This window comes from Apostichopus japonicus, chromosome 16 (assembly GCF_037975245.1).
Source record: "Apostichopus japonicus isolate 1M-3 chromosome 16, ASM3797524v1, whole genome shotgun sequence".
Classification (NCBI taxonomy): domain Eukaryota; kingdom Metazoa; phylum Echinodermata; class Holothuroidea; order Aspidochirotida; family Stichopodidae; genus Apostichopus; species Apostichopus japonicus.
In genome coordinates, this window is record NC_092576.1 from 18,973 (window position 1) to 32,492 (window position 13,520).

The 13,520-nt window shown below is 37.4% G+C and overlaps 1 protein-coding gene across 1 annotated transcript; it reads right to left on the reverse strand.

Moving 5' to 3' along the window:
• Positions 1–2,170: 2,170 nt before the first annotated feature.
• LOC139983345 (CMP-N-acetylneuraminate-poly-alpha-2,8-sialyltransferase-like) lies at positions 2,171–12,888 on the reverse strand. Its single transcript, XM_071996871.1, has 3 exons — positions 12,487–12,888; positions 8,798–9,391; positions 2,171–8,090 (listed from the first exon to the last, which is right to left on the reverse strand). The coding sequence occupies exons 1-3, from the start codon at positions 12,678–12,680 to the stop codon at positions 7,838–7,840; spliced, it is 1,041 nt and encodes a 346-aa protein (XP_071852972.1). The 5' UTR covers positions 12,681–12,888; the 3' UTR covers positions 2,171–7,837.
• Between the last annotated feature and the right edge of the window lie 632 nt (positions 12,889–13,520).

The window sequence follows — 13,520 nt, forward strand, 5'->3', positions numbered from 1 at the left end:
AGTATTACTTGGTTGCATTCGATGGCTTTTTTTTTTTGCCTTATTCTGCAGTAATCAGATGGTATTGCTAATTCAAAGTACGGACTATAAAGGTTTCTGTAGAGTATCTGCAGATTTTTTTCTCCATATTACATTTTATAAATAATACGACAATATACCCAGGTAGTATGGCCATATGACCCCATATGAGAAATTAGCAAGCCTCCAAATTAACGAATAAATGTAGTGATGATATGTATATGGGATGTAGAGTCGTAAGGGAACCTGCTATTTATTTTTGATTGGGAGGGAGGGAGGGGGGGGGGTTAATCACATTTAATTGAAAAAAGAGTTAATAATCAAATACAACGATAATTAATATACTGATCAGTTATTTGTTCTTTCGGTATGTACAGAACTATATCGTAATAACTGCCGTAGGTCGTTATATTGCTGTATACGTATGGAAATGGTTATTTCTTTGAAGGTAGTTAAAGAAACGTTTGCATGTTAATAAACAAAGATAATATTCAATAAAGTTGTTCATAAACGGGAAATATTAATGCCTGGGATATTTCATTATTACGGCAATTTAATTGACCAATACGGATTGGTAGGCTGGTACTCAGTGCTACAATATCTGCACGGTACTGTGATTTTGTTATAATTTATATATATTGTCGAAGTCTCAAAGTATCTTTGCAATTTGAGAGAGAGAGAGATGTTAGTTGGTTTAATTCAAAGTGTTAAAATTCTGGAGTCTGCGTGGTTGCTGCAAGTCTTTACCGTTATTAATATAGCTTTGTTAAACCTGTGTAAAGTCAAAGATATGCTTACTAAAGTTAACTTTTTCTTGTAATCAAGCTCGCCTTGTTGTTTATGAGCCTTGCTATTTCAACCACTTTGTGACTATTTTCTAATATTACTACCACTCTGACCACAAACATTATGTTTTGAGAAAATGGAACTTTTAAGATAAGTCACTCACGAAAGAACCTGGGCACGGAAAAACAAACGTCTTGACTGGTACACTCTCAGCCCCATTCCCATTACATCGATACTGTGACTGTGTGTTCATCGCCTAATGTTTATCACGAGTCCCTTACAAACTACACCTTTTAAGAAATACCAATGGCAGCTAGACCGGTCCGTAACGTTTATCTGATAGAAAGAGGTTATTCTCACTGTTCACACTGTCAGTATGAGACTAAGATGCTTAAAAGCGGAAGTATGTAGTATCGTCAGCGTGTCATATAACTAGGTCACGTGGTTATTCACAGAAACAGTGGATCCGCAAGCTAAGCAAACTAATAGAGAAACTGGTTCAATGAAGACAATTGTATATAGTGACCGACCCATGCATAAACTGAAACATTACTAACGCTTTAATACCGCATTTAACTTGTATCCTCTGCTTAAAAGCCCATTGTAGTAATATTATTAGAGCTGCTTTACCAGAACTGTCCTTTTATTCTTCTCGGCCTTCTGGCTAAGATCATGTGTAGTATCTGTTCCCTTTCGAGGGGAATGGTGATACACACCAGACGATGATCACACAGTCACAGTCCAGATGCAAGGGGACTGGGGTTGAGAGCGGATCAGTCGTGCGGTAGTTTGGTTTTCGTGCCCAGGTTCTTTCCTGGGTGACTTTTCTTCAAAAGTATTCTTTTTGAAATAAAACCACACAACAAAATACTGTGCTATCCGGCCATATACCGGGTTGCGCAGCAAATGATACATATAGAAGAAGGGATTTTCCGCTGTCGACCTCTCTTTCTATAGTCTCCCTGACAAAAGTTGCAACTACAGGAGGTTGTTAGAAATTACGCAGGGCTGGCTTCCGATAAAGTAGCACACTAAACTACTGAAGAGCAACAGGACATTTGGGAACACGTAAACATTTCCTCATCGGATCATATCATCTGCTGAATCGATCGATTGTGCAATCTCATGGAAGCCCGTTGTGAAGTGCGATGGTGAGGTAGAATGCAGCATTCCTGGGCCGTTTACATAACAACAATTGTTTCAAACACATAGAAATTTATAACCTCACAACTACTGGTGATAAAAATGTGATACTATTCAGTAAAACACAACGCTTTTATTATAAGCAACACCTACTTGGAACAACCAACTCCCCTCATCCCCTCCCCGCCTCCCTGCTTTCGAGTTAATTTGTTACCCGTTTGTAGTTTAATTTTCTTCTGTTGATAAAATATATATTAAGATTTGTATTTCTTTAAAAGTATAAACAAAATGCCAATTTAATACCATGTCTCTAGTTCACGGTATCTTACATGGAGTTCTTAATGTCGATTATGCAGTGTGATGGTCTGGTAAGTCAAGATTTAGTCCAAACGGGACCTCCTCGGTCGTGGGCCTTCAAGTTTGACGATCGTTGACCTAAAGGACCTCTCCTACTTTGAAGAATAAGTCTTGAACACCGATGAGGGTAGCGTATTTAATGCATCAAGTTTATGTTGTGCAATTTCCATTTGCATGTAATTTCCTTGGTAAGGACGTTAGTATCTGTAGGTTGTGGTTTAATCAATTATCGATCACCTAAGGATATTTCTCTACCTTACTCCTAAATTGGTTTCTTTCAAGTATTGTAGAAGAAATTATTTAAAGTACATCTATCAGACCTTTAACTACAACAGTATTGATCCAAAATATGCTAGACCGTCGTATTATGCTCTAACTTCAACAACCATTCTACTGCAACCTTTAAAATATTTTTCCTCAGTAATTCACCTATTTGTATAATGGAACACTCTTCGATGGTAATAGTTAATAATTTCAGAACTACCAGGATAGAACTTTTTTCAATTTTTTTTTTGAGATTATTTCAAATGATGTTGCTTAAATTATTCAAATACTGTTGACCTTTAACATTTAATGGTTGTAGCCTCGAAGTCTCAGTGACGTGACTATATGGATAATATGTGAGGGATGAAGATAATTTTACAATAATTGCTAACCGATATAGCTATATTAAGGTTGTGTGAAATTATGTATAATTTGATGAGATAAGAAACATGATGAACTAGAAATGGCCTTGCTAAGGTTTGATTGGTGATTTTGTTAATACAGTGACCCTTTAAAATTGGTTGTGCTATCACTAAACTTGTCTCAATAAGGACCAGTGTCATCAAGAGCTGATGTGTTGCCCGATGAAGTGACAGATGTGTATTTGTCACAATTTACTGTTACTGTAGTTTAGATGCAACCAGGGCCGTCTTAACGCATGGGCCCACTGGGCCCTGGCCCAGGGCCCCGCGATGTCAGGGGCCCCGCAATCGTAGTAACCCCATGTCTTAATCTGGGAGGAAAACTTATTGAATAGGCCATTATGCCTCATTGAATTCGATACTTGACAACTTGTGACGAGAGTTGGTGAAACACTTGAGAGTTTGACATTAAATATTCGAATCTGAGTTGGCAACCCTGGAATATACAATGCCCCGAAGGCTTACACAGAGAAACTGTTACTCCGTAACTATAAGAAAGAGGAAATTGCCTCAGCCACGAAAGGAATAAAATTTGAAAACCGTGGGCAATACCTCACTACCAAACCTAAACAAAAGGAACCACCACTTGTGTTCAAGCTCACCTATACACCCCATATCAAAACCACGCATTTGAAAAAAAAAACACTTTTGAAACATTGGCACTTAATCTCGCAACACGCGGAATTATCCAAACTGTTTCCAAAAGAACCGATTCTAGCCTATAAAAAGGGCCCAAAATCTCAAAGATTTACTTGTTAACTCAAGGTTTCGTACTAACGAAGAATCAGCTGACTATCAAGGTTCACACGAAGCTCTTTTAGATGCTCTTATAGCCATAAGCGTACGGGACCATTTCAGTTTGGGGGGGGGGGTGTAGAAACTTTGTGTCCGAAAGTTCCCGTGACACTATCTTAGCGGAGCGCCACCATCGGTTGGCGCGTAGCGTACAAGAATTTTTTTGGCAGAAAATGCCTCTCAGATTGCCGGAAATGGCACTTCTAAGGCCTTGCAAGTTGCATCGAAACATTCTTTATTTATGATCTCACGTTTTAGAAATGTACACTTCCCCAAAAATTTGCTAAATTAGAAGAAGAAAAAATGGTAACATCACTTTGAAGGGGAAAAATAGGACAGTATATCTTTTAAGCTCCTATTAAGTTACCGTATTTAATATTTTAACACAGTACTCAGCTACTTCCAGAAAAATATACATAGTTCAACGACACGTAGGCGGGATAATGTCGCTGTGTCGGGTGAGACTGCAATTTGTCTCACAAAAAAAGTATAAAAAATAACAAAGAATATGATAAACCTGTACTTCTAGGCTTGTAGGCACTCCATCTCCCCCCCCCCCCCATCCATGAAAAAGAAAATGTTTCTTTTATACACTCATGTCAGGGATGTCCATGGTATGCAGTTGACTAGTTAGAACAAATTTAGATAGTGCAAAAAGCGTGGTACGCTTACGGTTGTTTTACACGGAAATATTCGGGCGTCATTATGCTAAATAGAGAAAATCATTAGGCCTATATTAATATTAATGTCACAAAACAAATAACACAAAACGCTCTCCACGGATTTGTCGGGCAAAAATTTGAAAAAGATTCGGGCAAGCTACTGCATATATATATATATATTTTTTTTTCTCCTCTTAGGCTGCCCGAATTTTTCAGGACTTTTGCCCGAATTTCTTGTCCTCTGGAAATTGGGGGGGGGCAGTCTGCCTGCCCCCCCCCCGGCTCGTACGCCTATAATCTTATAGCTGCACTATGAGTCCATAAAAACTCGTGCACAGAAAATAGATGCATTTTGAGAACGAGACGCCCAGGCCGAATATAAAATATTCAAAGGCTACTACTGATGAAGCTCGTTTAAGAGCAGAAACCGGTCTAGTTGGTCATAAGAACCTACGCTAGTCTCTCCTACTATGAACAGTACACTCAATTCACCTAATAGGTGCAATTATGTTTCACCATGAGGAGCATGCTATAAGTTCATGTTCCTCGGGCCCTCCCTTAAAAATACTTCATGTTCTTGGCGACTACGTTGCGTTAGATAGTGTAAAACCGCCTACCCCCCCCCCCCCCCCCTTTCAGTTGAAATACTCAACACAAGGTTGTTACAAATGGTGAGTCCAGTATTGTTAGGGAAGGGATGGAGGGCAACTGGAAGATTACTCTTCTATAATGTATTTCATTTTTTAGATATATCACGTATGTTATTCAGCTAAAGTTTTATGCTTTATGCGCGACATAGCGAGGGGTGGTAAATGCAGGCATGTCTATGCTTGAGCGATTGTCAAGGATGTCAATTTTTCACGCAACTTTTTCAAACTCACTTGATTGAGGGGCCCCGCTCCATTGCCGGGCCCAGGGCCCGGTGATCTCTTAAGACGGCCCTGGATGCAACATACTATCGTAGTTTCTCCATGATAGTCGAGGAAGATAGGATTACAGTTAATAAGAGATGTATTCAGATATGAAGTTGTAGTTAGGTGATGGGATTTCTGTTTCAGAAGAACTTGGTTATGTACTTTATTTATGGTTATTAAAGTCGTTACTCTGAGAAAAATTGCAATTTTTAAGCTGAATAATATAGAGGATATACGGATTGATAAGTGTACCATTTTCAAAGAAAACCACGAACTACTTGCAGGTGATTTGATGAATTGCCTGCAAAAAAAAAAACCTAATGCATTCAAGGAAAATACAGGGAATGACTTATCGTCACCAAAAAAAAAACATTTAAATCATTTTAAGAGAAATCTGTTACTAAAAGGTAATCATAACAATAATAATAATAAATGTTAATTTGTGCACCGCGTTTATCTAGCCGGAAACTGCTCAGAATTGCAGAAGGAGCAAAGAACACAGTAAAAAAAAACATTTCAGTTATCAATATATGGGTAGTGTACAAAGTAAGGACTCTATTGTTCTTCCGAAAAGTGAGGTTCTTGTCGTAAGAATCTCTCCCCCTCCACCAAAAAATAGTGAAAGTGTATTGATAAATAGAAGCAACAAATAGTTGTACCTTTATGTACAACATACATATATCCTGTTCTTAATTAACTAAATGCTTGGCAGTCGTAATTAAGCGCCGCACTGGAATTAGAATTGAAAACTCATCACGTGGATTTACGGAGAATATTTAAACATGAGGCTGTGAACCAATACATCATCCCATCTCCTTACACTGTTTCCATAATATTTTCGTGGTTGGGCTTAAACTGGTCGTTTGAACATTAACACACGTCTCCCGTATACATTCGGCTACAGGTACCAACAACAAACCAATGTCTAAGAATCATTTAGCACACTGCAACCTCACATATACAGAAACCATGAGGTTACTCTACCTATCATACAAGAGGAACAAATTCATTCTGTTTTTGCTTACGATTCCAAAAGTATTTGGATTTTTCAGATTAAGAAATGCACAATTTATTGGTACTAGTGATACTTTAGCAACTGCGCACAACTCGCGTCTTGGTATCAAGAGAAATAATAATGTAGTAGATCAATTGACCACATTACACTGAATAGCTGAAGGATTTCAAATCTCATGATTTTGTCATTCCTAGTTTTCAGACTGTTACGAGGGCCCATTGTAGCCTAACGCTAGTCACTGCTAGTAAGGAACCTAATGTTATTTATAGAAAGTATTTGAAATTGCCCTACGTGATAAATCATTATTTGAGAAATTGGGTCGGGTTACCGTGTCAGAATGTGATAATACACGATTGTTCTGGTATATTCCTTATGATGACGCGCTAGTCTCGGGTTGACGTCGGTTTACGTGAGATCGCGTGTAAGCTGTGCACTTCTTCGTGGATTCTCTGGAATGTTCGCGAGATGCGCAAAAGACTTCCGCGAAACGTAGAAACCAGGTCGCATTGTTACTCAGGTGTATCGAGAAAGATCTAGATGATTCTTGACATGGCGAATCGTATAAAAGCCCGCCCAGATCGGAGAGTTTCTCAGTTTCTGAACGAATACAAGCGACGACAAATATTAAACCATTCTACTGTATATCGTCAGTGCTCAACTACCAGTAGTTTCTGAGGGATTGAGATATCGATACCAAGATTGATTCTACACTTCCATTCAGAAGTTTGAAGAGGACTTTGCTGTGAAAGTACAGTTTTCCAGTGTTTATTTCGGAGAAGGTGAAGAATTTCTGTCTGAGGAAGTTCGTTACGCCAGGAGTTGGTGGCTATAAAGCTGATTTTGGACTGACTCTGGTAATATTTAGTCGGCGAGAAGTTCGACTTGTGCTTCACTCTATTGTGGCTGGAAGTCCGTCTTCTATTTTGGAGCATCGCTGGAAAGAAGGTGACTGCTTTTTCTGGGATCGCGAGAAACTTCGTCGAGGACCAGTGAATTTCGCGGTACAACGGACCGAGAATCGTAGTCATCAAGGTCGTGGCCGCTGAGGGATATCGCCGTTGGAAGAGACCAGCGTGTTTTAAAGTGTATCCTATCTTGTTAAGTTTGTGAGTAATTTTCTGTACATTTGTAATTACCACTTGTTGTTGTTGGTTCAGACTCCATTGTTCAATATAGTTTACGTTCTCATTTAAAATCTCTAGACTCGTCAATTTGTCTGTGTTCCTTACGGAAACGAACCCAGGCTTGTGTCTCGTTAAAAATTAGTTATCGAGACCTCTCGCATTCCAACGTAACAAGACTAATATGAAACAGTCACGGTCATAAGAATGATGTGTTAAGAATCCTTTCGGTTAGCTCTCCATGGTTTACACCATCTCGTATTGTCTGTCATTGGAAGAACATGTAGAATCTACGATTGCTGATTTCAACCCATAAACGGATAGAGTCTTCCTCGAATTACTAACATTGATATTTCAAATGTAGTAAACCTTGAGAATGTCTTGACTCTAAAATTCCATGTTCAGTCTCGAAATTATGAGCCCATGATTTATACCTGGTGAAACTTTTATCGTAATAATGGCTCCGTATCTCTTTATCAAATGGATCTCTTTCAAAAGGATAAAACCCAAAAAGAGTAATTTCCTCACAAATTGATTCTGCTAATGCAAGCATGTAGAGGCCCGACGACGGATACCGCCACATATTGTACTTCCTGTAACAAAAGATAAATGAGAGTTAACCAATATGAGAAAGAAAGGTCTTTGGGTGTTTCTGTAGGTATTCACTACAAACCTGTAGCAGAGAATTATCTCATTGGAATCATGACCATCAACAGAATATATTAAGACTAAGTTTCATAGTTTCCTAACCAAAACTGTGCACTGACATTAACAGATCGTCGCTACGTTATCTTTGTCTTCTAAGAAAGAAGAAAAGTCTTCTGTCTTTATGTGTGAACAATTTCCAGGTAAATTAGGCAAACTTTGAATCTTTCGTTACGAACGGTAAGCAAGTGATATACACAAATGTAAAGAAAATGTGTCATTTTGCTTGAAAAATATTGGATTAAATACCTGCATGGAACATAACTATTTCCACGCACAAATAATGATGATGATCCCAATTAGATAATTCTCTACTACAAGTTTGTAGTGAATGACTACATAAACACCGTAGGACTGTGTTTTTTTTTACTTTCATCAAATAGCTGAAAAGTAATATGTCTACTTGTGTGCAAATATTATAAGCGAATTTGCGAATTTAATATGCTAAACGCTATTTCACAGTGTGATGACATTTTCTCACTGAGCTTTATCTAGCAAGCTCAAGCCTTAGATAACGCATTTATACACAATGCATTTACTTTGCAAAAGACAACTTTGCTGATGAACTTGAAAAATTCGTTTTCATACTGCTTACCATTTTATGTTTCGGTAAATATCTATCAAGCTGTATGCAATATGAATACTAAAGTTGTTCTTCTTCAATCCTCTGACAATACTTTTTAATTGCGATATGTGCTTCTCGGTATTTTTGGGATACCATAGAATCGTGTTCCTGAAATGTTTTAATGTTTTCATGATTTCTATCTCTCTGTCGTCACGTGGTCCCCGTGACAGCACTTCAGCAAGTACGTTGATCATAACATCATTCAACAGCATCATATCCGTTTTGGTCCCGACGTATGACTCATATTCAATCACGGGTGCCATATTTCCTCTGATAACAAAATCAAAGGAGTCAATAGTTCTTCCACATTTGCTCTGCAATAGAATACCACTGTTTCCTACCAGTGCACATTTCTTATGTCTCGTTAAAGTTGCATATAAAGGATCAAAGTCAGAAATTGGGCATGGAAGTATCTTTGGTTGGGAGTTTGAAGGATGTGGCAGCAAAAACTTTTCAATGAAATTGTTGCTGCAGTGGTCCATTTGCCGGAAAACCTCTTCACCAGTCAGAGGCGTTTGAAATACAACTAATGTATAGTCTTTTTCAAAACAATTTTTGTAAGATCTGTGAAATAAAGTAAAAGAGACAAACTAATCCATCGTTTGAATGACAATAAACACTATCAGCCATACTTAGGATATTATAATTATTACAAACTCTATGATAGATGGTACACTATCAGCCATACTTAGGATGTTATAATTATTACAAACTCTATGATAGATGGTACACTATCAGCCATACTTAGGATATTATAATTATTACAAACTCTATGATAGATGGTACACTATCAGCCATACTTAGGATATTATAATTATTACAAACTCTATGATAGATGGTGTGGTGTGTCACATTTATAGAATTAGATGCAGATGATATGTTTTAATTTCTATTGGGAAATGTTTGTTGGTCTTACGACTAAGTGAAATAATAGATCAGTTCTCTTAAACGTTATATTTAACATCTTTTGATATGGAATATATGATCAGTTTCAGTATGTTATATCGGATGCTGCCACGCTCACCCTCTGCTAGCCAGGGACGTCGCTAGACGGGGGTGTGGGGTGTCTCACCCCCCCCCCTCAAACTTGGTAAAACTGACGATAGTTGGGAAATTTGAGTGCGACATTCGGAATTTCCGACTGTCCCACTTAATTTACCTGGGCTTATTCATATATTCCTGTGATTGTGAATTGAAAATTTTCGGTCAAATTTGACCTTTAATCGGTCATATTTACCACGTTTTCCTTGCCACTATGAGAAATTGTATCTCGCGATCCTTATGCTCCACCATACAAAACTTCGTATGATTTTGAATACTTTAAGAAAAATGCCTAATAGAACTACTGTACAACGTCCGCCAGCTTCAGTTCGGTTTATTTACGTACTAATTTTGCTATTGGGTAGGTTGACCCTGTTCGCTAGCTTCAAGTAACTTCAGGATATATATATATTGTCTGTATGGTATACAAACGCTCAATGCTAATCTACCGAAGCTTAAAGTGCCATCAACATATGAAAAACTTTGCCTTATAAGTTGACATTTTTTCAGTGAATTGTTTAGATAACAAGATAAAAATATTATCAAATATCAGAAAAATGTTGGATTGCTCAGTTGCTTTAACTGAGCAATTCAACATTTTTCTCCAAATGTTTAATTGACAACTTATCATATCTCGTCAATTGGACATTTTGCTGCAAAATGTTCAATTGTTCACTTCATTCCTTCTGAGCAATTGAAACATTTTCTGCAAAATGTTTAATTGACAACTTATCGTATCTCGTCAATTCAACATTTTGTCTGCAAAATGTTTAATTGTTCACATCATTCCAACTGAGCAATTGAACAATTTTCTGCAAAATGTTTTATTGACAAATTATCGTATCTTGTCAACTCAACATTTTTCTGCAAAATGTTTAATTGTTCACTTTTTCCCAAATGCTCAGTTGGAATGAAGTGAACAATTGAAAATGTTTTCATGTGAGTGATAAATAGCCCCGCCTCCCCCCCCCCCCCCCAAAAAAAGAGAAAATATTATTAAGTGCGCTAGGAAAAAGCACTGTATTTTTGGGTCATTCACTATGTAGTCGAAAATAATTTTTTGGAAAAAGTTATTATTACGATAACAGTTTTCCCTCTGTTACATTAACATAGCTTTTGTTGTTAGTAGGCTATGTAGCCTTCAAGCAGATAACTTATACTCAGTTGCTTACTTGCTTAACCAGAGTGATTAATACGTTTGTGAAGTGAGGGCCAGTGGTACAACTGTATCGAAAAAAGTTCGGAACAAAAGTGCAGTACCGAAAGACGCGGTGTCTGACTGACACTGACCGTATCGTTGACAAGTAGCGCAGCAGAATGGGAGAAGGGGGGAGGGGGGTACAAAGCAGCAGTCGGAATTTTCTGGCTCAAAACCCATCCAGTTGGAATTTCAGCCAATCCCCCCCCCCATCCCCAACCATCAGGCCTTAGCTACGTCCCTGCGTCTAGCATACAGTAAAAAATTGTGGAATCATTCGAGAATATTAAAATAAATTTGGATACAGATTGTTTATCGAATTTACTATTTACTTCCTAACATTAGAGAGTGCTAAAGACAGAGTTTGTATCCTGCCGAATAAATAGTGGTAAGAGATGGTTAGACGTTTTCGCTTTTCTCTACAAAGTTACATAGCATCGAAACAAGTAAATTAATAACACTTGCTTCTGGAAATGGCTGAGGAGTATCAAAGTAAGAACAGTTATACATGTTAAGCACTATAATCTCCTTCACTTAAATTCTCTGTGATATTCATCGAATATTCATTGTGTAGCCATCTCGGGAAAATATGTCCTGTAGTCTTAAACAGTGTTGTGAAGTACACAATATCACTTTCTATGCATCGACGACCATACGTAATGTATACATTGTATAGTATAAAATTAAACTAAAGGACCCAAAATGGTTTTTTTGGTATATCAGCCTCACTTTTTTTATTTGCAAGTTAAAGATTTAATTTTAATGACGGTTTTATCGATTACTCGAATTTGTAACTTCAAACCTTTCAAACGACATATACATGCATTGCCTAACCACACTTTTTAGATACATTACCGTGGAATAGTTTGATAGGTTATGCGACGAACCCTACGTGTAATGAAGTTGGTTGTTTGGTTTCGAATTGGGTTCTGCTTATTACGTTTCTCATTATTTCGTGCGCTCAAAGGATCATTTAAATTTTACTATTGCGTAATAGCACGTCCGTAAGCATCATTATGGTATACGCCCGATATTTGGTGGCCTTACTATAAAACCCAGGTGGGGGATATTAAAAATAAAACAATATGTTGTTTTAGGTGATTCATTTGAGATTCAATAATAAATAAAATGTATCTGTTGACGTATATGGGAACCTAGTTCTTAACAATCTGCTATTATACAGAACGAGACTTAAACCGTTCATAGAAAGTTTGAATTCTTGTCTATAACATGTTTCACTCTCCAATTAATACTGAAGTTGCCTATACGTTGTCCATCATATATACTCATATATGGTGGAAGGTTAATTTACATATATATCAACATAGGCATATGCGTAGGCTTAGGCAGACTGCTACACTGTGATCAATATAAAAACAATAGACTATCAGCTATGTCCAGAAACCCATGTATTACTTACTTGTCACATAGAACATCACATGAACGAAAAACATAACATTCTCTGTCCGAAGTACTGAATAGAAAAATCCACAATGCAAAAGCGATAACCCCAAAGATTGGGAGTATTCCATGGCAGAGTTTCCTTAACCACCTGTTCATCTTGTATTCAACTAATAGCCGTATTATGTTAATACATATCGCGTAAGCTACCATACCTGTGTATGTCCATGGCAAACAAAGGAGTGCTATGTATAAATAGTGTGTAGTTTTATTACAACTGAAGTCAGTTACAGGTTATGCTGACTTAAGCAAAATGAAAAGTATATCAGTTACGGCAATTTATATCAAAATAGACCTGACCATAATAAGACATCACGTAAGGTAGTCTTTGTTTTCAAACTATTTATGTAAATAATCGTCTTACTAATGAGATGAATTCTTAAATATTGCAGTCTATATTGTACGAATACAGCGTGACTCTGTAACTCGTGTCTTCTGTTTACTCTCGATATTGACTTTAAAAGGATCTGATCCGCCATTTTGCCCTTATTTTCCGCATTAATCATTTCATCTACCGACCTGACGATCTAAAGTCCTTTCATCTGTGAGATAATTTGAAGGGCAATGGCTGATGAAAAAGAAGCATCATACTACCAACGGTCTCAATATATCCTCATGTCAATATATTACAAAATACTATAGAAAACCATGTTTTATTTGTCGTTTCTCAGGAGCTGACCCTCGGGCCGTGTACTAGAATACGAGGCCCATTCAATAACTGTATAGTAAAGAGATGTTTTTCTTTCAAACTATAGAAGTGGTGATTAAATGTATTCCACAACACTGGAGATGTTGAAGATATACAATGTACGTATCACGGTCCCTTTGTGGAGTATTGTGTCTGCCTTATACCAGTGGGTAACGCGGGTAACCTTTGGTTAGGACTATACTAAGATGACTTATTAGCCACTACACTGAAAAAATAAACTAGTCAATATTGCCACGGACTAACGTTAACTTAGTCTGTAACGTTAGTCAATGCACCCGGACTAG